The sequence below is a fragment of the Siniperca chuatsi genome, linkage group LG1 (assembly GCF_020085105.1).
Source record: "Siniperca chuatsi isolate FFG_IHB_CAS linkage group LG1, ASM2008510v1, whole genome shotgun sequence".
Lineage (NCBI taxonomy): Eukaryota > Metazoa > Chordata > Actinopteri > Centrarchiformes > Sinipercidae > Siniperca > Siniperca chuatsi.
The window spans coordinates 18,944,745-18,972,674 of NC_058042.1; the positions used below are offsets into that span (position 1 = coordinate 18,944,745).

At 40.3% G+C, this 27,930-nt stretch overlaps 1 protein-coding gene across 2 annotated transcripts in view; it reads left to right on the forward strand.

The window, feature by feature from the left end:
• Positions 1-12,377: 12,377 nt before the first annotated feature.
• si:dkey-234i14.2 (heterogeneous nuclear ribonucleoproteins C1/C2) overlaps positions 12,378-27,930 on the forward strand; it is a 32,883-nt gene continuing 17,330 nt past the window's right edge. The window contains exons 1-2 of one of the 2 annotated variants that reach the window (XM_044209524.1): positions 12,378-12,551; positions 18,589-18,661. In XM_044209524.1, coding sequence (XP_044065459.1) covers positions 12,530-12,551; positions 18,589-18,661 — 95 coding nt within the window. In that variant the 5' untranslated portion in view covers positions 12,378-12,529. Of the gene's footprint in view, positions 12,552-18,588; positions 18,662-21,530; positions 21,554-27,930 lie in introns of those variants that run through there. The other variant, XM_044209534.1, reaches the window with a different exon arrangement.

Genomic DNA, 27,930 nt, shown 5'->3' on the forward strand with positions numbered 1-27,930 from the left:
GCTCGTGTTAGATGTTTCGGAGATAAAGTCAGAGAGGCAAGATTGAGGTGGTTTGGACATGTTCAGAGGAGAGACTGTGAATATATTGGTAGAAGGATGCTGAGGTTGGAGCTGCCAGGCAGGAGGTCTAGAGGAAGACCAAAGAGGAGATTTGTGGATGTAGTGAGAGAGGACATGAAGTTAATTGGTGTGAGTGAAGAGGATGCAGAGAACAGGGTTAGATGGAGGCACATGATTTGCTGTGGCGACCCCTGAAAGGGAACAGCCAAAAGGAAAAGAAGAAGAAGAAGAAGATGAAAACTGTTTTTAATGTCAAATATGGTGGCTCAGCAAGCTTGTAGAATGTATCATCTCAGGTTCCTCATAGTCACATATAGATTGTAGTATGAATGAATTTTGATGAATGTAAATGTTTTGACTTAATAACATAGCTTCATTACATATGCTTACATTTTTTCCACACATACAGTAGAAGTTTGGGATTAGTGTCTTGCTCAACGACACTTCAGCATGTCGACAGGACAACAACCCTATAATTGGCCTAATCAGCCTCCATCGGTAAGGAGTATTACAGATGTCAGTCAAGCTACAGGATGTGATATTTGCCTATTTAAAATGTGAATTTGAATATATAAGAAACACCATAACATTGATGTGTACAACACACACAAAACATAATTTGTGGGATTGTATTTATATCAATGGGATGAATCATTATTGCTTTGGTTTCTTCCCAGTAACATTAGTCTTGGTCTGTCTTACACATTCTGACAGAAAGAGGAGATGTGTGCTAAGACACTTCAATCGTCATGAAAAGGTGCGTTATCAGACAAAGAGACGTTGCGTATGCTGCATGTCTCTCTGTTTCTCGCCCTTTGATTTTTCAGCCCTAATACCTTTAACACCCATCTCTTTATCACATATAAAAGCAACTTATTGATTTTTACTTTGCTCTGTAAAATCCATAGTTGCAGAGAGTAAAAGCAATACAATAATCAAAATGTGTATTCATATAGAATGGCTTCATATTTCTAAACAAATTAACTCAACAAAAATAAGATTACAGACCCCAGATCAGTGCCAAATTAGAGACATTTTAAATACACAAATGTTATTCTGCATAATTTGTAAAAACTTTATTCATCCAAGGAAGGCTTGCTGACCTTGTTTTCTTCTTTTTGTACTCCTTTCTGCTTCTCATAGTTATGAGCCACCACCCACAGTCATCTGTTACTGGACGCTCAACAGCTCCACCGGAGCAACAGAGGAGAGAAGTGAGCAGCGTTAATAGATTTGTTCACTTTTCCAATAGACAATGTTCCACATTTGGCTGTTTTCTAGCATTTCCAACACCTGGGATGGGCATTAGCTTAGTTGCATCATAAGTAAAACATTTTTTTGGACTGATCTCTTCAAATAGATTATTCCAAAGCCCAGGCTTTGTAGGCAAAGGCTCATTTGCCTTCAGTCCTCAAAAATTTAAGGATCTCTGGCAGCACACCATGCACCAGCTAATGTGGAGCTATTATGACAAACCTGACCAGCTGTGCTTTTAAAAGACCGATAATATTTTAAAACCAGGCAGCAGTGAAGGATCTTAGATCTTTGATACATTTTGAATTAATACTGCAGCTACATTGCAGTGTTTTGTTCCTTACTGCTTCAATAAAGTGACCTGAAGCAGTGATGGAGCTCTTGAGTCCTTTAGTGCATTTCAACACACCAAACTTACAAACAACAACATTGTATCAAGAACAAAGGTGAAACACTTCTAACCATTGAGTAAAGTTTAACTGTATAATTTTGTGAAATTATCCAGGATTGAAATATTGTAAGATTAAGATTATGTTATGTTGCAAATACATATTTTAAGTGGGAAAACTATTTCCCAAGTCAGCAGCTGTTCCCACCTCTCAACAACATTGTTTACCCTCAATGATAGCTGTTAGGGGAGGGGTGAGTCTGGCCTTCACTTTCTGCACAAATTTCCTCATCCACATTTTATCCGGTGTTAACCTCACAAACTCGTTCCTCTAACCATCTAACCATCAGAGTCCGGCTGCCCTTAGATACCTTCTGGCCAGCCTGTACTCAGTCCTTTATTTACAACACCATTCTGAATATTTTGTCTACATGAATGTGACTCACCCTGGAGACTTACCCTAACCCTAACCCTAACCTTAACCTAAAACTAACCTTACCCTAACCTTAAATCAAGTCTTCACCCTAAAATGTAATGATTTACGTTATGGGGACTTGCATTTTGTCCACAAAAGGAAGGCTAGTCCCTACGATGTGACTTTGTAAATAGATGTATGACCCCACAACATGAGTAATACATGTCCAAATGTTTCTACACAGGCCTATATAGGCCTATATAGAACTGAAAAGCACAGAAAAGCTTTACATTATCCCAAAACATTGTCCTCTGGCCTGAAATTGAACCTGATCTTTAATCATTCACAATAAAGAGATGAAACATATCATTAGACCATCAGCTTGCATAATGTTGCTACATGAGGTAAGTGGAAAACAAGGCTTGACTGACCTTCATCTACCATAAAACACATAGGAAGAGAGAGGAGACAAAATAACTGTAATAATAATTATTTAGTTAAGTGTCATTTCACTAGGAACTGAATGCTAAAATAGCCAATTTGACATCTATTTATTCTTCTCTCTACAGCACAAGTAGAGTGGAGCGAAATCTGCCCTGCAACTAACATCAGTTGCAATTTGTGTTCTGTGGAGTATCTCGAAGGATGAAATCAAAGGTCATAGACTTGATTATACTATTTGTACATTAAAGCATCTATAAACCATATTTTAATATAAACAATGGATCATGTGAAAGGGAGTTGCTTTTTCTAGTGATGAACAAACAAAGAATTATCACTTATCTCTGCAGTTTCTCTCAGTTCTACGGAGCTTTATAGTGTCTTTCAGCGCATTGTTTTGGTTTTCTGGCCCGCAACTACTGTTTTGTTTCAGTCTTAACGCTCTCTGCTTTTCCAGTTGAAGAAGGCAGCTGTTTTCAGTGAAAAAGCTCTAAAAATCCCACTGTACCGTACATGTTTAGCACCAAAAAGCAGACAGACAGAGTTAGCGGCTAGCTGGTGAACATAGTGGAGCATATAGCAGTTAAAGAGCCAGATATGTTCCTCAGGAGATGGTGGAGAGTAAAAAAGAGCTAAAAGAGAGTGAATATTGGACTTACACTTGCTAGGTGGCCAGAAACACGACTCCAAATGAATGATAATCTTGCTCCATAACTTCTGGATGTGTAAACAGGCAATGTTTGCAAATGTGAATTGCCTTACTTTGTTTTGATTTAAATATAATATGTGGTTTAATCTACACAAACCTCTCCTAATTCTCACCTGAATATGGATGGATTGTACATAGCAGCTGATATTTTCAGGTCTTACATCATGCAGTAGACATCATAATAATTTACTTGTGCAATATAATATACACATTATAGATTATTCTGCTCTAGCTGGTTTCAGGAGTTGATGTACTGGTCCATCTAAGTTCTGCAAAAATATTTATTTCTGTAGTGTGTAGGAAGAGGATAATTAGTCTGTGAACAGGACAGCAAATTCAACATGCATGAGGGCAAATAACTTGCAAACATGCCATCTAATGTTTTTAATCAGACTAATTTTCATGTTTGCTCTGTAGTGTTTTGTTCTTGTGTGTAGCTGTGTGTTTCTCTCTGCTCAGATTTCTGTCAGGCTCTCTGGCTGACATAGAAACGTCTGGTTAGTTAAGAGGTTGTTTTTTTCGTCACAGCTGGACAGTCCGAGTGAACAAGGCTATCCCTGACGCAGAAAGATAGGGCTGTGGAGGATGATGAATGGGTCCTGTTTGAGAATGCTACTCAGTTCAGCCACACTCTCTATTGTGCCTGTCTCATTTCACAAGGCAAGGAAAGAGGAACTAATGCAATGGTAACTGAGTTTTACACTCTCACTATCTCGGAGCATAATTGAATCCTCCTTCTAATTGCTCATCAGAGTCTGGCCAATATAAATTGGATTATCCTCTGAGGAACCTGCTCTGTTCCTCATCAAGACAGTTTTCTTTGTTCCATACAACACAAATTTGGAAACAGCTTACAGTCAGTGTGTGTGTTCTGTGTCCGAGAGATGCTCCAGGGAGTGACTGCCTCATCCAAAACTGAGATCTAACTGGACAGAGGAGACAGTGTTATCTCACATTCAACAACGTTACCAGCATTAAAACCAAATACAAAACAACAAAGACACTGTCTAATTCCATGTTTTACAACACTGTACACAGGCCCACATTTTTCAGTCAAAGCAGAAAAAAGATTTGACTCCAAGGTTGGAAATTCTCCTCTTTTATGTCCAGATTTGGAAACTTTTACATCTTTTCAAATAAAAATGAAGTTCCTGTAGTAATGTATATCAATGCACATACTGGATGAAAAAAAGACACAGTAATGCTAAAGAATGTTTTTCATTGAACAAGAGAGTCTGTTAAGTGTAATAGCTGAGGGCCGGCAGCAAAGTAGAGTGAATGAGGTGGCAGTTAAAGCCCTGTGAAATGTGTAGCTGGCCGCAAGCCTCTTATCATCAGCCCAGCCAAATCACCCTAGCTGCCACAGTTACCCAATGCTCGAAAAAGGGGAAAATTTCACCACCTGTGCACTGTCACACTGATTGAGCCCTTGCTGATTTATTCACCACTGATCACACATACAGGTACCTGCACACACACAAACAGGCATATATGCACGTGCATCCACACTCACACAAAAACACAATACAGATACACTGGCTCAGACCCAGACTGTAGCTCTCTGTCCAATTGAGTTTGCAGGTCCAGTAGCAGAACATAATGAGGTTTTCACATCGAGACACTCCAGCTAGAGAGAGTGGTGGGGGAGGATGGTGTGAGGGGGAGTCAGTGGGTGTGACACAGAGAGAGAAGGGGAAGGAAAGAGAAAAGGCACTCAATGATAATGTATGAGCTGTCTGCAGTGCTCTATGATGGGGTAAAAGAGTGCAGTGGTGCATTTACAAAGAAGATTATCATGTCAAGATACAGTAATACCTCAGTGAACACTGATTTTCATTGGGTGTTGGTGTGAACACTCAGAGTGGCTAATCAGGAAAGGAGGGTGTGTGTGGGACGTGTTGGCTCCAAGTCATCTCATAAACTGACCAAGTTGAATTAAAACAAGCCGAAACGTACCTTTAAGCTGCCTTTAAATCCTACTTTCATCTAAGCAAAGAGCCACCTGGGAGCTGGCTGCAGTATAGGTCATAAACCCCACCCTCTCCACGTTAGCGGATAGGACATAGCCAAAATATAAAATAAAAGTACACGTCAAATACATTTTTCCCAAAGATGGTTTCTGTCATTTTAGGTAGTTCTTATCATGCTGATGTATGTTCAAGTGTTCGTTTTTCTGATAAGTTTGGTTCTAATTAGTTATTTGATGCTATAAAAAGGGGTTTTCACGTCTTGATTGACAGCTGAGGTCGGCTCACGATTGAGTCGGCTGGGTGTATGGGCGGAACCTCGAAACCGCAGCTCCAACCTTGATAACCACTGTGCAGACTCTGGCTCCAAATTACGTCATCAGCGCAAGATGGCAGCTCCCGTATACAAGATATTTTGGCTTCATTTTTGTACAGTGTGAGGAAGTGGAGACACGTCATTCATGACATGTCATCCATCTTTATATACAGTCTATGGTCTTACCAAAGAAAAGAACATGTTTTTTGTTTGTGAGTGTAAGAGTGCAGTCAGGGTCAAGTCTACAGGGTCATCAGGTGGGCACCCTCTCACCCTGTTTTGTTGAGTTGGGCTCAACAAAATAGGCTCAACAGTGTGCTCCAGTGTCCCAGAACCACCCACTCTCTACCTGCACCCATGCACTCAACAGAGCCCTCTCTAAGTTATGTTCATGTCTACAACATCACCAGCTATCATCACCAGCTAACAGCTTGCTATCTAAAAACAACCAGCTAACAACATGTCAAACTAACTAGCCTGTTGCTATCGCAGGCAGTATGCAGCTCAATCGACCAAGCAAGAACAAAACAACCAGTTGCTAAGTTCTAGTTAGCTTAGCATGCTAACAGCAAACCAACCAGCATGCTGCCTGAGCCGCCAAATATATCAAACAATCCTCTTCAGCTACCTCACCTAAACATTCAACAAAGCATAGGCCTACACCTTTGTCTAACACCATTAGCCAACAACATGCAAGCTAACAACAGCTAACATCATGTTAGGCTATCAAACATGCTGCCACCTATCATGCTCATAAGCCTTTTCTACTGCACCTGGTTACGGCTGGTTTTACACCCTCCTGCTGAAGTGAAGCTATACCTTAACACAAAGGACATGTTGGGTCCTCGGCTATCCATTTACTGACATTTTGGGGTCAGATGTAAGCACATCACAAGTTGCTCCTAGCATGAATCTAATTGTGCCTGCTTCCATGACCAACACTTCCTTCCAGCTAAGTTTCTTCTTTTCTACACTTTCCTAACTCATCCGCTGACCCTGCTTTGCCTGAGAGACTGCTCTTGCATATCTAGCAGTCTCTTCCTGCCTCTGAATCTCCTCTACAGCCAGTTTCCTCTTACCAGCTGCCGTTGCTTTGCCCCATGAAGGCTGTACTATGCTCAGTCCAAATCCCCCATGCCCATGCTGTACCTGCCCTTCAATATCCCTATGTCTAAGTGCTGCCTGAGCCTGTAAAACTGCCTCCCTTGGGTTCCCTAAACTGTAGTGCTGTAAGTGCCTAAACATAACCATAAAAAATATTAATCATGCTTTAACTGCTATGAGCGGATGTTCTATACAAGAGTGGATGTTGTGGGGAAAACAAATGAAAAACATTCATGGACATTTTGCAGATACATTCAGTTTTTTGACCTTGCAGATTATGTTCATTAAAAATGTTTCATGTTGCTAAAAAAACAATTCAGGTGTTGTATACACATGGTTACTGAAACACACATCTATCACACATAAATGTTGTTTTGTGTTTGTCAAGCTAAGGACATACGTTTTATACATTTTGTAATGAAGACAAGTGCAGCTTTAGCCCAAATTCTAAACAAAATGTAAAAATGGACACGGAAGTGGTACGTATGCCTACCAGAAAAGCAGGATGCGGGTGAATGTGTCAAACTGAAAGATATTTCATTTGAAAACAGGCAGCTGGTCTGCGGGCCCAGAAGCTGATAATGATGATGATCAGAATCAGAATCAGAAATAGCAGCTCACTATCACGTCAGTGCACACAGGAATAGAAGTATTAAGCAAAAAATATAATACACTATAATACAGGTCAAATAAATTAAGTACCAAGTGGGTATAAGTATAAAATTAAAATAAGTGTAAAGTACAAAGCGGATTTACCGGTTGATGATAAGTATGTACAGTATAATAATACAATGTAATAATACAAGTAGTAAGTAATAGTCCATGAACTGTCAAGTTAAGTGTAGCCTATTAAGATTATTGAGACAGTGGATATTGCACAGTAGTAATAGAAGTATGACTACATTACAATAAATAGGGAATTTTAAACTGAAAAGAGTATATTGCACAGCAGTATTAACACAGAATATTGCACAATTATTTCAAGTATTGCAGTGATGTTAATGATCAATGTCCAGTTTATCGACTTAAGGTCATATAGACTGACACTTAGAGGGAGGAGTTAAAGAGTCTGATGGCCACAGGCAGGAATGACTTCCTGTGGTGCTCTGTGGTGCATTTTGGGGGGATGAGTCTTCCGCTCAACGTACTCCTTTGTTTGACCTGCACGTCATGGAGTGGGTGGGAGACACTGTCCAAGATGGCATTTAGTTTGGCCAGCATCCTCCTCTCTGACACCAACGACAGAGTTCAACTCCACCCCGACAATATCACTGGCCTTACGGATCAGTTTGTTGAGCCTGTTAGCGTCCACTACCCTCAACCTGCTGCCCCAGCATGCAACAGCATACAGGATAGCACTGGCCCCCACAGACTTATAAAACATCCTCAGCATTGTCCGGCAGATGTTGAAGCACCTCAGCCTCCTCACAAAATAGAGGTGGCTCTGGCCCTTCCTGTAAAGCGCTTGAGTGTTCTTAGCCGAGTCCAGTTTATTGTCCATGTGTACTCCCAGGTACTTGTAATCCTCTACAATGTACACAATGACCCCTTGGATGGAAACCGGGGTCACTGGTTCCTTGGCCCTTCGTAGATCTACAACCATGATGATGATGATGATGAGCTACGTAGAAAGAAAACCAAATTTAACCATGTGATATGTTTGCATTTAATTTTGTTTCATGTTATTAATGCTGTAGTGTTGCTTATATGCTGTAAATTTCTGTATCTCAAGAGGAAAATTATGTATTTTAATTTGTTTCATAATCTGACATTGTAAAGACATTAATAAGCCACAGAGTATCATGGTGTGTATGAATATCATTGGTTTGTGTTCTTTTTTTATTGATAAGGCAGAGCCAGGAGCATCCCTGCGGTCAGGACAGCTACAGCTGACACCAAAGGTTAAAAAAGAACTAGAGGACAATATATTGGAAGAATAAAACTGCATTTTCTCTTAGGCAAAAATAACTATTCAGGAATTATATGAGTCAAACCAACTCAACTAAATTTTTTTTTGCATGAAATAGCAAGTATGGTTAAGACTCCTGGTGGCTTTTAAAAATATAATGGACATAAAGGTTCAGATTGTGCAAATTCTTGGAGAATATATTTATTTTGAAATTTATGTGACTGTTTTAGTCAGTTTTAAAAAAGGTTTTTTGGGCCAGACGTCATCACATGAACTACAGGTCAGACTTGCAGCGCAGTCCAACGCTGCTGCTGTATCCTTTTAATTATACAGGAAATCAGGAATATGGACAGACAGTTCTCCTCTACATGTGCAAGAACACACACTTGAACATAAATGTACTCACTATTTATAACTTTCTAGACTGTGTGACTTTCTAGACTAGGTGGGTTCACTGACAGCTATCAGAGGAATTAAAAAAGAGAAACAGCAGAGAGGCGAGGGGGGTGAGAGAAGGACAGTAGGGAGGGAAAGAGATAGCAGAGCAGAACCCGCTTGATGCGGACCAGCTGACTAGTGATGGACTGACTCACCTACACATAAAGGGCTGAGGGGGAGGGCGGAAGCAAAGAGGGAGGCAAAGAGAGAGAAAATTAGTCAGCAGGCTGAGGAAATGGTTGGAATGAGTTTAAAAGTGCAGGGAACAGAACAAACATGGATACATTATAACAGAGGGAAATAATAAGGACAAATGAAACAAAAAAAAACTCAGGAGAAAAAACAAACAAACTAGAGCTGATGTACAGGCCTAGTTGAAGAATAGATTTACATTAGGATATACTAGCAGGTTTGGAAATTAACAGAATGCATGTAAACAGATTAAAAAACATTAAGATTGAAGATACTTTTGAAAATGAAAAGTTATTTGTGTTCTGTTACTTCATAAAAAAGTTGTTGATAAACACAGCCTCTTCTTGAAAAACTCCTGGTTCTGTTATTTGTAAGGAAAATAAAGAAGTATTTCTGTAATGTACCTATGCATTTATGTTGAGCCTAGATTATTGGACTGCAGAAAGAGGTTTGTTTTAGCTAATGTACTCAAGCTGTGCTCAGCCAACTGACAAAATGACCATATGCATAGGCTATATGCTGTTGATGAACTCTCACGAGGAGGCAGGCAGCCATACTGAGGTTCAGCAGTCAGATAGTAATGATTGAAAACAAAAACCTGGTTGGCGTATAGACCCTCCAAAAAATGCAAAACCTTTTCCTACATTTAAACTGGTTGTTGTGTGAAGGTTGTGAGAAGTCAGTACGAGATAGATAACTTGGATCCTTATCTCCTGGTTCTCATTGATACTGAAACCACTAACTGCTGCTGCATTCAGAAGCAGAGTAATTTAAAGCCAAGTCACAGCTGAATTCTCATAAAGAGTGAAATGCAAATTGGTTGAAGTGAGAACCTGAAAATAAGATATCAAAAGTGTAGTGCTCAGTGTGAGCTTCTGACGCCTACAAGTCATAGCACATGGCTATTTTTTTGACCACAAACTCCCCAGAAATTCTCATTTAATACTGATTTTCAAGTTTCCATCAATTGTGGTAAAAAAAAAAACAAGAAGACAAAACATCAAAATGCTATTATTAAAATAGTAATGGAGCTCACTCTGGCATCCAGAACCCAACTGGATTATAACTGGGGACCGAAAAACAAATTTCTTGTTGCTTCCTGGTGTGCTAAATTTAGGCCGACTATTAACAAGAGTTTTGTGTCATTTATGTGTGCTCAGCCAGAGATATGCACACAGCAAAAAACAGGTTGGGGTATGGCAAAATGATCACATTTCTTTTTAAGTAATTTTCTCACATACCTAAAACAGTTCTCATCTCTTCCTGTTAAGCTTCCACATTGTCCATTAGTGTGGATGTTTGTACTGAGGATTTAACTGAGAGGATGCCACGCACAGAAATAGCTTTTCTGGGTTCTGATTTACGTTCTACAAATATTAACACTAAGTTCATGTACAAAGACTAATAAGTTACCCTTTCTGCCATTCAAGATATCCTGTCAACATTTTTATAGATATGTCTTCTAGTAGCTCTATGGGGGGAAATGCTTTCTGGACTGCAGGAGATTTTTGTAGGCTGCCATGCTCCATCCAGCTCTCTTTTTTTAGTGGGTGGGTGATCAACTTTAATTGGAATGAATGGAGCATCATCTTGGAACTTGTACCAGCTCTCATAATACATCTGTGGTGGACTGCTGTGACACTACTAGCATCTTCAGCAGTTCTTGTTGGTACTACAGAGTACTATCAAGGGTATTGATTTATATTAAGCATGTGGATACGCTTCGTAATACCCAGATATACTGTAATTCTGTTTTTTCTCAGCTACAAAGAGTAATACTAACCAAATACATACCTAACCATATACATACAAGCTGAAAAGGCTGCAACCTCACAAGGCAGTGGGAGCGCTTAGTTACAATCTGTGTGTTTGAGGGCAATATATTATCTTGTTCAAAACATGCCATGTTTTCATTGTGCCAATGTGGCTTTGTTAACCTGGGTTCAAATATTTTTATATGTCATTGACTCACATGGTAGCTTAGTTTACATATGGAAACATGCAAAAAAAAAAACAGCTGAATCTAATCAGCATTAAAATCACAAAGTTATTTTGTTATAATAAAACAGAAACACTACTCTTCACATTAAATATTTATTTCTAACTCAATGCTATTGTATCTTATAGACCGATGGCCCAGGGCTAATTTAGCTCCTTGTCACACTACTGAGAACAAGTTATCCAAGGGTTAATGGTTAAATAATGCAATTGTGCCTGGGTTAAGTGTAGTGTGAAAAGAGGTAATAATCATTTTAGAGTTGACTTAGATTAAAGTTTGGCTTACAGCCAGTCTTACGCTGTGTTGGTTGTTAAAGAAGCTAATTAAACCCACATGAAAGCCTCTCCTCGGGAGCCAGAAAGATTAAACACCCTCAGGTGTATTTGCTCTCCAACTACCGCACAGCAAAAATGGAACAATGATTAGACAGCATGCACAGTTTGCAATATGTAAAAAGTGATTCTGCTGGGTGTGTAATAATGATACTACTGGAGATTTATTAAAAGCTTCTGTTTATGTGTAGCTCACCTATTCAGTATGGTTGAGGTTTAGTGTAGAGATTAAGTCACTGTTTGTCTGAGCATTTTCTACTTTCTAATTGCTTATTAGTTCGTCAAATATACAGTGGTGAGACAGCAAATGTACTCGTAATTAATCCCTGTCTCTCTTGTCTTACATGATCACACTGGACACTGCGTGTGCTTCTTTGTGTGAATATTATTCTCTGAATGGCTCCCTTTTAGATAATCACTGAGTAATACATAAATGATCCTCGTAAAACATGTCAAGTCTCTTTTGTCCTCCGAATCCCAGTGTGAGTGTATTGGTCTGTATATTGTCAGCGTGAAGTGAAACAAGTAAACAGCTGGTTTCTTTTTCAGGTTCCTGCTCTTTGACATGTGTATTAAGACACACACACACACACACACACACACACACACACACACACACACACACACACACACACACACACACACACACACAGCTTCCTCTTCGCCTGGCTGGAATTTGTAAGCCCTGAGCTCCAGCCAAGCGCCTGTTGCTGAGGGGAAACCAGCTGCACACTCATCCAATCCTCCTGCCAATTCTCCTGCTAATGGAACATCCCACTGCACCCCTGCCCACCCCTGCCAAAGGAAAACATTTGGTACATCCCATTGGTGCTTCTCTAGCTAGTTTGTTACTGAGTCAGTATCACAGCAGTCAGCCAAACGGCAGCCTGAAAACACACACAGCCAGAGTGAGGACGTAAAAAGAGTGAGTTGCAAGAGAGAAGCAAAGAAATCCTCTGCTAGCCTCTCTTCTCTCAGTCTTCTGCTTGTTTTTGCATTCCTGATATGACCCTGTTCAGCCCAAGATGTGAGTATACTGGGGGTTTATCCCTGTGTGTGTGTGTGTATGCATGTGTTAGTAGATGTTTGCTTGCTGCACTGTGCCTCTCATGTTTTGCTCTCCCCTCCCATACTCTGCCTTTCCCTCTACAAGCCTTTCTGTTCACAGAATCAGCCTGTATTTGCTAGTCTGTACATTTCATCCTGAATCCCAGGTTCCCCTTTTCACTTTTGCCTCATGGCTGTTTTTTTAATGGCTTTCTCCGTACCTACCCATTGATCCAATCAGATGGTGGTTTGGAAAAGGATCTGTGTGATGTTTGAGATTATGATGTAAACATTGTGATGCATTAATAGGTGTTTCTGACAACTTCATGGTTACACCAAAACTGCACAGTTGCATATGATCAAATCTCAACCTGTTTCTCACATTGGCAAGGTCAGCACTTGCTCTCTGGGCATAAAGGCTTGTGAGACAGAAATGTCAGAATGCTTAATTATGTTGTAGTCCTGCTCTCTGGTGATGGACTAAAGCACACGTTTGGTTTTCTTCAGCCGTAGAATGAATAGTGTTATTACTTTTGTGAACAATTCCTAATCATGGCGCTTATAGGCATGCAGGCAGAGCGGCTACACCTCCTCACAACTTCCACCCTAGTTCAGGAACAGCACTCTACTCACAAAGCCACATGTCTGTTGGGAATGTAAAGGCTTTAGAAGAGTTCAGTACAGGCTGAAATAAAGATCTTAGGCTGCATTCTCTGTGATGTGGGATCTTTTCAGGGTCTATAAATCATATCATGTATAGTCATGGTTCTACTGTATCTCCCTCACTGTAATGCAAGAGCTTTCCCTCGCCTCCTTTTTCACTGGTGTGGTGTATAGATCCAATCTCTCTGTTTACTACACACCAGCATCTCTTTCTCTCTCTCTCTCTCAACATGCCACCTATTCATATCAAGCATCCCTGATCTTTTCTATCTGCTCCACTTTCTTTATCTGTTAGCGGTATAGTGTGTTTTATGTTGACAGTGATACCTGTGATTACACTGCATTTAGCCCTGAGTGTGGAAATTCAAGCTTCATGGTTGCCGCTTGGCTCTAAGTCTGACCTGAGGTCAGTTGCAGTGCAGGAAATGGAGAAGATGCATGACAGAGTGCAGAGCCTGTCAGCAATAGGCACGTTGCGCTTTCATATCCACATCTGGCAAACTACCATCTCTTCATATGTAGGATACCAGACTGTGGCCTGATTAATAAACTGTGACAAGTGAGGGCTAAAAATCTGCATGTGTATTAAAGTGAAAACTAGCAGAACAACCTTTTTTTTCCCCTGACCTAGAAAATGTTTTAAACATCAGCAAAATGTACAGCAGGATGCAAACTAAATGTGACAGAGGATACAGATGATCTAATTCATTGGAGGTTTAAAATAAAATACAAGTGAAACAACCTCTCAATAGTGAAACAAACTTACTGCTTTATAATAAATAGCATTTTATCTTGACAACTTTATTCTGAGCTAAGATGATGAAAAAGTTGTAGCTTTTAACAATGTCATTTCCACTTAGTTTGAAAGCAGGAAATGTACAATAGAGAAAAAAAATAGAAAAATATTTTACTGCAGCATAATTCTTCACCAAGGTATGAAATAATTTCTTCAATCTGCTAAAGCAAGTTAGAGTGAAATCAATTTTGCAAAGGCGTTCAGTCATAATTGCTTTGTCTTTTTGGGTGGTGAGACAAGATAGAAATGTGAGCATGATTGCAAAACATTGTGTTTTCTTAGACTGAAATATATTTGTGTCAGTCAACTGAGCATTTGTGTTCTGTTCTGAAATTAGTTGTTTGATTTTAAACATTAATTGAAAAATGTTTAAGTAAAAGGATGCGGGTCAACCCATTGCATTAAGAAATATGATTAAAGAAGACAGAAAATGTAGCAATGTTTTTATCTGATTGTTATAATCCCATCTCCCGCACAGTGACTTCAAAGTGTACTGATTAGTAGAACGTACAGTAGCAAATTAAGTTCTTATGCATATAACTTAACTATTTAAGGCAAATTATGTTGCCCCCCAAAAAACAGCAAGGATAAAATGCTGGGAAAATAGTAGTAGTGGTGGTAGCATTGTTACGATTAGTCAAGCCGGGAAACAGGGAATGCCAGGGAACAGGACCCAAATGCAGACTAACAGGTAGAGCTGGTGCCGATCAATAATTTTACTAACAAAAAAGTCTTACACTGAATAGGTGGGCAAAAAGCAACTCTCAACAGCAGTCCAAAACAGAAACACAAATCCAACGGTGAGCAGGCAAAATCCAAAATCCACAGACAGGCAAAGTACAAGGGACACAAAGACTCCAGAACTCACAGATACACAAAACCAAGGTACTTGTCAATGGTATAATGGTGATCTGACACAGAACAAAGGAAGAACACAGACTAAATACACTCAGGTAGGGGAGCCAACAAGATGCAGGTGCAACTAATAAGGGCGGGGCAAACAATCAAAACTGGAGAGAAAAGCAAACAAAGACAGGAAGTAAAACAAGACACACAAGGAGAGGAGAACATTTCAAAATAAAACAGGCAATAACAGGGCAAAAACCCAAAACCATGACAAGTGTGCGCAAGTGTGTGTGTGTGTATGTGTGTGTGTGTGTGTGTGTGTGTGTGTGTGTGTGCATGTGGTTGTGCAGCAGAAAATGAGGCTGCTTGCCAAAGAAGTCAGTGAACATGAATGATGTGTTTCTGCAGAATCCACGACTGTCTTCATGTTTTATTCTTGAGTTTTACGGTTGCATATTATGAATCACGTGAAGCCTAAGTAGTAATGTAAAAAAAAAAAAGAATAAGATACTTAATTGACCCTGATAGAGAAGTTGTCTTTTCAGTGTATGCAGGGAGGTGAAAGCTTCAGACAGAACAACTTTCCTGGAGCTGATAGAGAATTCAAGGACACTTCAGCAGGGTGGATGCTGACTGACTTGTCTTCAAAGGCCGTCCCGGCTCCTGCCTCCTCCAGAGATTCAAAATAATTTAGTATTAGAAAAGCTTTTCCACATTGTTAGTGTGTAATTTTGTTTCCAGGTAGTGAGATTAAGCAGGCTCTCACTTTGCCTTGGTATGAAGCGTCAGTCTGGCACTCCGCCTGACATCCGTTGATAAAAAGCACAGTGACAGACTGTAGATCATGGCAGAGGCTGAGGCATTATAACTCATTATGGCTGATCATGTGTGACCTTGATGTGTCCTCTGGTGCCCTTTGCTCCTTGTTTTTTTTTTTACAAACATGCTGCCTTTTAGCTTATACTACTGTTTGTTTTCTGTATGATCTATCTGTACTTTTTTTAGCTGGAGTCTCTTGGGCTTGACCCTGATTCAGCTGGTCTGTAGTGAGAATCATGAATCACGATACGATGTTATTATGACATGCCGCCCAGGATAATGATACGGTGATAGTAAACTCTAATTTTGTGATATGCAATAGAATGTACAATAATTGTCTTTGATGCATTCCAACATCTGTGTTTAGGAAGAGGAAAACATACCGCTGGAATGGAAACATAATCAAAAAATCAGGAATCAGTTCTTCTTATACTACTTCATATACTATAGTTTTTACACAGTTTTATAGACAACCGAGATGGAACAATGTACAAAGGGTACAAAGCCTGAGCCGTTTCAACACACATAATATGTAGATGCACTATCATTCTTTTTCAATGATGGAGTTAAATGTTTTTCTTCTTCTTTTTTCAAATGTTTTACCTAAACACTAACTAAACTCTAATAAGCAAAACTATATAATAAATAAATAAGAATGATAAGAAGATAAGAAAATAAATGAATGATTAAAAAAAAAGAGGCTCAAATGAGAAACAAAAGATCAGATATCTCTAACTTTACTTTAACACCTCCTATTTAGCATTGTATAAGCAGTATATAAACATTTTAATACATTTTTAGTTTATAACACACTATAATGTAGTAAGAAGATGTGTTTATTAATATATTTGTCAACAAATGTAACTCCTCCTGTGGGCACCCGTAAGTGGAAGCTGGTGATAATGAATGACAATATAGTAAAACACAGTAAAATATGTCTTCATAGGAAAAGTTATCATGTTTGACAAATACTGACATTAATAAACACAAAAAAGTCCTTAGATTTGCATACAACTAAATTATAGTGTGTTATAAACCATTTATTAATTGTTTATACTATATAGTGCTTACAAATGCTAAATAGGTTGAGTTTGCAGTAAAGGAGGGAAACACAATTTTATGTATTTTTTTATCTGTGAAAATTAAGTTCAACACAAACCTTAAAACAACAAATCACCATAAAAAATAGCAATTCACCATGTAAAAGCTATAATCCATACATTTAACAAAGACATGTGTGGGTATGTTTGTGTGTGTGTGTGTGTGTGTGTGTGTGTGTGTGTGTGTGTGAAGTCTGCACTGGAGAAGCTAATTGTAGCGTACAGGATTCTGTTTACCAAATAGCAGTCTGATTACCTCCTGAGGTTTTGCTCCTGTAGAGCGAGACAACTGTGCTCAGCAGCAACCTCCCCTCTCTTCCTGTGTAATGGCTCCTTCATGCAGTCAATCACACAGCCGTCATGTTGCTCAGCAAACACATCATAAAACTCTGTTTTGTTTCCTTCTGCCATACAATCACCTCAGGCCCAATCTGAGAAGATGAGGAACTGTCCAGTATGTTTTTAAAGATTTGTTCCTGATACACAGCATTCTTCTCATGAGGTGTCAGTCTTCTGTCATCTTATTGGAGGATGATGTAGTTACTGTCACATGAAAATACTGCACTGGCATATAAAAAGTGTGTCTTATCCAGTAGAGGTGGGGAATATGAAATGAAACTAGTTATCAGAGTGAGTTTACAGTAATATAGAGGCTATGTTAAAACTTTCTGAAATAGTTTTACCTGAGTGAAATGAACAATAAATGCCTCTTCTTGTTTGGGTAGTATATTCAAAAACCATATTTATCTTTTTTTTATTTGTTCACATATCTTTTGAAATGCCAGTATTATTCCACCAAACAGTTCCACTTTAATGCGTTTTGAAGTATTTCATATTTAATTTTTGTTTTGTTTTATTTTATTTTGTTTAATATGTACTACACAGTAGGAGTTTTCTCACCATCAAAGACACTGTTGGCTGCAGAGAAGCCATCCAGCAGGTCACTCTTTGACTGTAAACTGTCAGAAAATTATCTGTGCTGTGGGAGGTAAAGGCACATACACGTGTCTAAATTTCTTTTCACACATTCCAACCCATACTTAATTAATTGTAGCTTCCAGCAATTTGACAGTCACGCTGTGTGAGTGTGTGTGCAGCTGGCCCAGTCACACTCCATTCACCACCCATCTGTCCATGTCACACCGGCCTCCTCTCCGCTCCTTCTCTTCTCTTCTCTTCTCTTCTCTTTTCTTTTCTTCTCTTCTCTTCTCTCATTTCCTCTCCTCTCCTCTTTTTACTCCTTTTTTTCTCTATTTTTTACACTCACCTTTGGTAAATCACTGCTGAGCCACAACCAAGACGAGCAGTGAGCTGTTGACATATCCAGTAATCAAGATGGCTCGTGGTTAATTGGCCCATTGGACCATGTGTGTAGAGGTGTTTGCAGGACAGACATACAAAGACAGAAAGAGATGGGGTTTGGCTTTTGAGATAAGTCTAAAGCTGCACCAGGTTTCTGATGTGCACTTGCAGATGGGAGACAAAAATGGAGGTGAACAGCTGGCTCGGAGTGGCAGAAGCAATCAACAGAGAGTTATGGGAGATGTACGTGAAAAACAGCCACTGTCAGTCTTAGCCGGCCCTTTAGTAATTATGATGTCAAATGATAACAGATAAGGTTCATTTTGCTCAAATAAAGAGTAAACATGGGTGCAGGATACACATGACCAGATAATGTGCAGGGTTAGTTAATCATCTGAACATTCTTTTCTGTGCTTTGTACCCCTGCTGTGTTGTGTTATGATGCTTTTTACTGTATCAGTACAAAGTTAATTGGTTGCTCTTTCGTGCAGACATGAGCATGAGTGGAGAGTTGAAGTCCAGCCGCTCCAGGGCCAATAAGAGGGCCAGCAACACCACTTATGGGTGAGTATGACCCCCCACACACACACACACACTCCCACCCCCACACACTCGGAGATAATCATGTGCTCTATTATTTGCTGCAGCCCTTTATCTGTAACTCAATAGCTGCACCTCAGCGTTGCAATCAATGCAGCATTATTCGTTATTAGCTACATACCAGCTGTGTATGTAAGCTACTATTGATTTTAGCCAGAGGTGTTGTCTCCATCAGTCAATGTTTTAATCTATCTGTTGATATAGTGCACACATATGATTGGAGCTGATTACTGTTTATTGCTGGCGGTTCAATACAGCGCTGTGGAGCTACACTAACATTAATTGTGTGTGCTTAGATAGCTGCTGAAGGGAATGAAGGGCAGTGGGAGAGATGGCAGTATGTGAGCTTGTTTAAATTCATTCATGCCTTCATTACTCTTACCTCAAACTCTCCCCTTGAACTGCATCTCTTACTCTAGCTGCAGCTCTGTAGGCTTGAGCTCCTCTAATGAGCACAAACCAGGAAAAATACTCTGTGTGTGTGAAGTTTGAGCAGATTCTCATTACTTAGCTCTTACCCCATGATGTTGCATTTTCTCCTACATGTCCTCTGGAAGTCCACGTATTCAGATCAGAAAAGAGAAGGGAGACACCATTATTGCAAAAATGTCAATATTTATTGGGTTCCTGAAACATATGTTTAGTTCCACTTCCACAGAAAAAAATAATAATGAAATTGTTGTGAATAGTTGCACAAATACAGGCACACAAGGCTTTTTGCTGACAATGGAGACAGGGAGAGAAGACCTATCACATTAAAGCAACTGGGGGAAACAAATAATATTGATATACTTTGCAGGACATCCACCTTAGGAACCAAAATGCAAAATAGGTTAGGAATACAAACAACAATAAGGAATAAATATTAACAGATGTAATAATATTAATGCCAACTTGTCTAAGGGCCTAATCAGCAAATCACATTATTATTCTGTCTTCTGCATAAATGGGACTTAACATATGTTTCTAGCTTCACTATAAATACTGATATTTTTCCATTCCTGGCAGCTCCATTTCCTGTCCCTCTGTTGGTTTCATCATATCATGCAGTAGTATGTAGAGGTATAAATATTGCAGTGTGGGACATTATATATTATGTCCCCAGCATGTCCTTCAAAACAGTTAATCCAGCTCTCTGCCTGTGCTCCCTCCTCTACTCCCTCTGACCATCTCTGCCTGAACCTGAAACCCCCACATGTTATTTGCCGTTTTCCACCATGTAGTTATTCAACAGTGTGCGGCCATGCATTAATGAGGGTAGTCATACAACACACCCACACACACACAATGACTAACCATAAATGGGACACACCTGAGGTATCAGCCCTGATATAGGCTGGGCCCGCTTGATTTTTCACAGAGATGACATGGACACAGACCATGTTGGGTTTTTCCATATCAGGTTTATGGACATATTCAGTCAACTAAACTAAACTGAGAACCCGTCCAGCCTGTTGACTCACACAAAAGAACAAGACTCTACAGCCATGCTAGCTGCTCTGTGAGGCTGTACTTAGGCACAGAGGTGCTTCAGCATGCTAACTTGCTGATGTTAAGCAGGTCTAATGTTGACCATGATCACCATCTTAGTTTAGCATGTTAGCATGCTAACGTTTGCTAATTAGCACAAAACACAAAGTACAGCTGAGGCTGATGGGAATGTCAGTAGTTTTGCAGGTATTTGGTCATAAAAACGATCTAAACCTGCTCTATAGGAAAAATGCAATGAGATAACTTGTTATGAATTGGTGCTATATAAATAAAGTAGAATTGAAATGAATTTGACTTGTAGCACTAGATAAAAAGTCAGAGGTTCAATAAAGTTATTACAATTCATCCTGAGGGGGGGGCATGAATGTGTGTACATAATATTATGGCAGTTCTTGAGACATTTCAATAAAAACCACAAATGACAACCTCATGGTTGCAATAGGGGTGTAACACCAAAGTCATAGTATTTATCCTCTGGGCACCATTAATGTCTGTACAGTATTTCATGGCAATCCATCTAATAGTTGTTGAGATATTTCATCCCTAGAGCCACTGCTAGCATGACTAAAAACATTAATAATAATAATAATAATAATAATAATAATAATAATAATAATAATAATAATAATAATATGGTTTTGATGTTTATAGGAAGGCAGCATCTAAATGTGTTTACCCTTTTCCCTGCATAGCACTATACAGATTTTGAGATCTTCTACGGAAAGTAACAGAAATATAAGACAAACCAATCTACATGACCATTTCTCAGAAATAGAAACAATACAGCTAAAGTCACAAATGTAAATCATGGTGAGACAGCCACCAAAAATCTCTCTGTCTGGACACCAATAATCCTGCTCTGTGTTGCTGACAGCACTGTGCCCTGTCTCCTTCCTCCTCCCACTGTTCTCACAGAGCTGGCCAACAAACACTACTGCCTGTGGCCTAGATTAGTTTGCGAGCAAACTTTCCAACTCATGTCTAAGATGCTAAAGCAATGTAATCTGCTCATGCAACACCGTGGGTTGCCAGCATTTCTGGACTTATTTTTGTTAGAAAGTTGGATTATTAGGCTCAAAAATAAAATTTTCACCTTATATCTACAGTTAAACCCAATAAAAGCTTTTTCTTTTGTGTCTTAATGTAGTCCAAATCTTAGTTAATGATAGCTAGCACATTTTTCCCCTCCTCCTCCTCCTCCTCCCCTCTTCCCACTGTCACTCTCTCATATGTCTCCCGCCAGGCTATTTGCTCCAGAGCAACCCTGACAACATAAGGGTTTTGTCATCATTTATCGTCTGTGCTTTCTGACTCTCACAGGTCCCCTGTAGCTTGACGAGCCCCAGCTGTGGAAGGAGGGATGGGGTAGGGAGAGTGACAAGCATTTCACAGCCCAGATGCTGCTGCTGCTGCTGCAGCCGTGGCCTCTGTGTGCTCCAGGGCACTACTACAAAAGCTCACTGTACTGTATGGCCTGTATAAGAAGGCTCAGGTGCCAGAGGAAGGGCCCCAGGGGTGTATGTGTGTGTGTTTCATGTTCATATATCCCTGTGGGGACTTTAACACACTAACCCATGGGGACTCGTGCCCCCATGGGTATAGACTGCTTTTTGAGGTTTAAGACTTGGTTTTAGGATTATAGGATAATTAGGTTAGGGTAAGGGTAAGGGTAAGGGTAAGGGTGTGTGTGTGTTTGTGTATGTGTGTGTGGTGTGTGTGTGTACATGCAATTATCCAATGGCTTAAATAGCTGTATGGGTTAACCAGGACAAAAGGCTTCTGTTCTGTAGTTCAGCAGTTTTTTTTGTTGTTGTTTTTTTGTCTCTTAATCATATTAACAATCCTGCATTTACTTCAGTTCCAGATCTAAAGTTTTAAGAAAATCAACTCTCTCTTCTGTTCCTGGTGTTTGGGCCAAACTTCTGAGGGATTCTGTGCAATCCGCTGGCACTGATCCTTAGTTTGTGGCTGCGTGGTTGCATCTTCCTCTGTATAAATGTCCAGCCTGTGTTCGGTGCTCATTTTATTATCTGCTCCATTTTGCATCTCAGTGAAGAGGGGACTGGCCTGAACACCGAATGGCAGAGTGTGCTGAGTATCTGGTATCTGGTATTTTTGTCTGCTTTCTCCATGCACTTCATTCTTTTAATATTCTCTCATCTGCTTTAATTATCAGAAGGGCTGGTCATAGAGGAGTTTGAGCTAGGATGGAAACGATGCAGCAGGCCCATCTGTCATATAGGCTCAAAGAGGCTAACGGGGGCAGGAGATGGGGTATGAACTCTGCTGTTGCCAGGAGCAGTGGGTGATGATGTCCTATTTGTTCTACGTGATACACAGTGTGGTGCAACTTAAAGGCTATTCAGATATTACAAAGATGGATAAGTGGGTGACAGGAAATGGGTCACATAAGTGGGCTAGGGAAACTAAAAAGAAAATTCTGGTTTATTATAATTTTGGTCTCATTGTTATGGTTTTGGCCATCATTTTTTTGTTTATTGAAACATTGTACTCACCACGTTAACTTCTGTAATCTGGGAAAGTATCAGTAAAAAGAAATCTGATGAACGAACAGTCAGACGATCATACAGGTCAAACTTATTTGGAAGAGAAGACAAAGGTGAATGGTAAAATCCAAACTGTCAGGGGCATAAACATCCATCGCAGTTTACAGACTGACTTCCTGTCAAATTTGACCTCCCATACTTGCCTTAGTTGTGCATGGTTTACATCTGGCTAAACGATCGTTTGACCGCTTGTTTCTTACTCCATCACACTTTGTTAAAGTGACGTCGCCATGTTCCTTAATCTCAGCTATTACTTTGGTGAGTGTAATGTTGCCATAATCGATAGGGATTATATCAAAAACTATGAAAATTAAGACAGAGGTTGTAATTAATCAGAACTATCCTTTAAGGTTTTTTTAGAGGCAGTATGGCAGTAATTGGAATAGATCTGTAAAGCTACAGTATGCAGCTTTTTTTTACTGGGTGTGTATTTTTAGTCACATCTCATTTGTTCCCAGGCAACACTTGTCACTTATTTTGTCAGATTGTACATGTGTATCTAGCCTGAGGCTCGGCTGGCTGACATCTGTAAAACCACCACAAGCAGTAAAAAAGCAACGGGCAAATGGAGGCAATCTGCAGTCAAGAAAGCAATGTTGAAGTTCCACCGTTTTTATGAACGACCTCTTTCTCCTGGACATATCTCCATGACACAACACAGCTGTTATGACACCCGCCCACAGCCAAATCTGTACACACAACATCTTGATCATCTCTTAAAAAATGACAGCTATAAACATTATTCAGAAAGAGGGGGTTGCAGGAAAGCAGTTGCCCAGTGTTTTCTGACTGTCATTGTAGCATGTATTTGATATTTGATAGTTTTTTATACTGTATGTATTCAGAAAATCAACTAATAAAGGAAAACAAGGCAAAATACAGATAGACAAAAAAATCACCCACTGCAGCATGACTTTGGTTTGGGTTGTTCATTTGTTCTATATTGAAAAGCACTTCAGAGTATACTCCTGCTCACAGTGATGAATTTCTCACCATTTAGTTTCTCCTCACAAATAGCAAGATCTGCTTATGTTTGCACCTTGGTAAAATGAAGTTAAATGAAGTGTGGAGAGTGCTCTATGCCTGTGTGTATCAGTGTATTCATTTGGAGTAGCAATGTTGTTCTGGCCACACCTTTCCAACATCAGAATTGGGGGGATGTTTACGACAATTTGTTTTAACTTTCCAAAACCAACAATCCGATCTGCACGTCCACTTTACGCAGTGACTGACCAGATGTGTGGAGCAGTCTTTGAGGAGAGACTGTCCATCAGTGGCAGGCTTTTCACCCCACCTGTGTAGCGTAGCCATTTGGAACAGCTATAAACACTTGCCTTAAAACATGTTCGGACGACACTTCGTACGCAGTAGTTTGTTTGAAGGATACTGAACCCAGCATCCTTACACATCTTCCCTGAGTGAGCAGGTGAGTGACCATCACTGGCAAGAAAGTGTATAATAAATAATAATAAATTAATAAAACTTTATTTATAGAGTACTTATCAAAACAAAGTACAAAGTGTTTCACAACAAGAGAATAGCCAAGGTGTCAGTTTTTACTTGTGCTGTGGCAAATAAAAAACAGCCCACTAACTATTCATCAAAGCCTACTGTACCTTCCCTTTTAGCATCAATTTTACAGTGTAACTGCCTCTGTCCTTTGTCAGCTTTCTCTCTGCATGGATGCACAGACGATGTGCTGTCTGCTGTCCATTCCTGGGAGAAATGACAGGGGCTGTACTGTAGGTAAAGGTCAGTGCAGTCAGAGGTGCATGTACTGCTGGAGAAAAGGTCACTCAGTGCAGAGAAGGGAGGAGAGAGCATCTGCTGGTTTCAGGGCCACTGCCAAAGCTTCTGAGACAGCAGAGAACAACTGAAGATAGGAGGCGGGTGGATAGAGAGAGGGGTATGAAGAAAGGAGGGGAGAAAGTGATATGGTTTCTCTAGACATGATGTTCTATGGAAAAAAGTCATGAGTCAGCGGTGGTGACACCAATAGCTCAGGACAGGATGGCAAAAATGACCATGATCACATAACTGAGAAAATAAAAATTGCCATTTCAATGTGTGTGGGTGGGTGTGTGTGTTGGTTTCTGTGGCTGTGTGCATTACCAAGCCAGATGAGTTATCGCTCCTGTCCTTCAGGCTTATCACTCTACAGGGGTTGGTCCCTCTGCTAATGAAGTCATCTCTATCCCTACTGCCTACTTGATGCTGGGAGGAGAAAAGTAATGGAAGCAGGTGGGAGAGGGAAAAAAGGAGGCATGAATAAGGATGGATGCAAAAGGGTGAAAGAGACGCAGGGTGTAATACAGAGTAACCACAGTACAGAGGATAAGTGTGAAACAATTGAAAGAGAGAGGAGTAGATAAGAGAGAAAAATGCAGAGAGAGAAAGGAATAACAGTCAGGGAGAGTGAGGGGTGAAGAAAGCAAAGGAGGGAAAGTGAGCACTGCACTGCGTGTCATTGGCCCCCTGGCGTGAACAATCCATCTCAAATTGATCTTCCAGCTCGGCCCAGCAGGGCATTCTGAATCAATCTCAAATTGATCTCTGTGCCAGAGGTCGGGAAAACTAGCAGTGGAGCTTATCAGAAATATAGTGGTGCTGGGAGGATCTGACAGGGAAACTTATCACACTGCACAACAGGAAATGGGCTCTGAGCCCCCGGGGCAGCAAGCAGACCAGCCTGCTCCCTGTATACACACACACACACACACACACACACACACACACACATATTCAATGTCTCTGTATGTACCCAACACAACCATACACTGACACATGCTCTCTAGTGTTCAGCACAGTACAGAGAGGGTGTACTGTGCATAGACCCAAAAACAAACACACTCACACACACACACTGCGCGGGCATCAGTACACACCTAGAGGCTAGCTCAAAAAAATAAAAAGTTTGTCAGAGCACAATATGTCAATATATTTTAAGTTAGACAGGTGAGATTTGAGGCCTGGAGCTCTTAATGACTTATAACACATTTAATATGTCCTCAGCAAAGGCTGTGTGAAAGGCCAGAGGAAGGACAATCAATACCAGCTTGCATTTAGTCAGCTTACGGGAGCAACCTGCCTCTCCAGGCTGAGTAAAAAATAAAACCATATAACAGTTGTTCAAAAGTGACTTTCACCACACAGTATCTCTGGAAACACTCTAGTCCAGGAGTGTTGGAACCTAAGCACTATGAACGTGTGTACTCATAAAGTTTTGAGCTAATGAAAAATCAGCTGATATTTGATAACTTTTGTGGACACCAGTTTGCTGTTATTACTGTCTAGTGGCCAGTGTTCCCATTCATGTTTCTAAAGGATTTTGGACTTTGCAGTGCTTTTTCTCACTTCTCATCACTGTTCCGGTCACCAGATTGAAGCTGACAGCAACTTTACAGAGCACCGCCAAAGACCAGAACACACAGAAAACTAACTCAAAGTTCATTTTGATGAGAGAGAGAGCTGCAGAATGACACAGAGATAGGGTAAGGGGGGCAATACAGGCAATGAGAGACCAAGGGAGTACAATGAAAAAGAGTGAGGAGGGGAGGGGTGTCTTTGAGCATGTCAGCATCTGGGAGGCAGCAGGAGAGCCTTTTCTGTGGCCTGGACTGGAAAAGCTCTCTGTCAGCACAGAGGGGTAATGGGGGTTAGCAGGGTGAATAGAGGGAGTGAAGATGAGTATGTGAGTATATAAATGTGGGTCTGTGAGTACAAGTGGCTGCATGTCCCAAGGACCCAGAACTACAGTGAAATAACCAAGCACACATACATGCATGCATTAATGATACTGATACTGGCACTTAGCGTGCTCGACGTAAAGTCGTACACTTGTCTCCCTCCTTTAACACATCTGTCTCTTCACTTTTGATTTCTCTGCCTCTTTCAATCTCTATCTTAAAAGTGAGGCAGATACAGGGAGGTTGTTGACTTAGCATAGCTAATGTTAGCTGAGGTTAAAGTTTTGTCCAGTGAGGATCGCACACTGCAGTCAGAGGTTGACTCAGTAAATGTCAGCCCTGTCGATCACAGTTAAAACCCACAGACAGCTCTCGTGAGGGCCTTTCTGAATGGCAGCTTATTATTTACCCTAGATATCCCCTACACACACGCACACACACACACACACACACACACACACACACACACATAAAGAGAGAGAGCTTTGGTATCTTTGTGACAGCGTCTTGTCTTTTTTACTTTCCTTTTGGTAGCAAGCAAAGAAGTTAATTATAGTTCGGTGCAACCATGCTGCTTTGCCCTTCATGCAGTTGAGCTGAAATGACTTTTAGCTTTTAATTCTTCAATAATTTCAGGACAACAGCATAGTTCAGGACACAAAAACGATGCAGGGGCTTGACAGAGTTGAAAAGGCTAGAAGGATTAATTACTCCAGGCAGCCTTGGGTAACCTTTTAACTTTGCGCGCTGAGTCGGTTCTGACGGGGATAGTCGCCCCTGCTCTTTATGGATAATGGGTGGAGGGGAAGGGTCTCTGTAAGTGCCCTGGATGTCACTTGTCACCTTACTGCTGTGTAATGCTGCTAATTAGCACTAAATATCCTGAACTCTGAAATTTCCAATTACTGCTCCCAGCGAGACCCTTGAGCTTTTGATGAATGGCACCAAACTAAAGCAGTTGGCCCTCCTGGTGAGAAGCCACACATATACGAAGAAGTACACGCACTGCATCATTAACAGGCAGATGACATGTTAACCAGCCCTCATTTCCAACCACCTCTCAACTCCTTCATGAGCTCTAACTATGAGCTTAAATTTCAAAAGACCTTTTTAAAGTTGGTTAAAAAAATATTTTTTTTAAAGGATCGTTTGCTCACTTTGTTATGTGCAGATGGTCTCAAGTCATGCAAAAAAATTGGACTTATCCCACTCCAAACACTCTGCCTCCAGGAGGATTAGGCCACATTGTTGATGCTACTGAGGGGAGCACATTTGTACAGCACGTACACATCAGGCTAAACCCACACTTATCTACATATGCACATATTTATGGAGCCATATCTACACCCACATACTGTGCACGCACACTCACACAGAAGTCACTGTAGCATACACACACACACACACACACACACAGACGTAGATTATACTGTATGTCTTCTAGTGATTTAAATTCATAGGTTGGAGTTTTTGGCTCTGTGATCTTTTT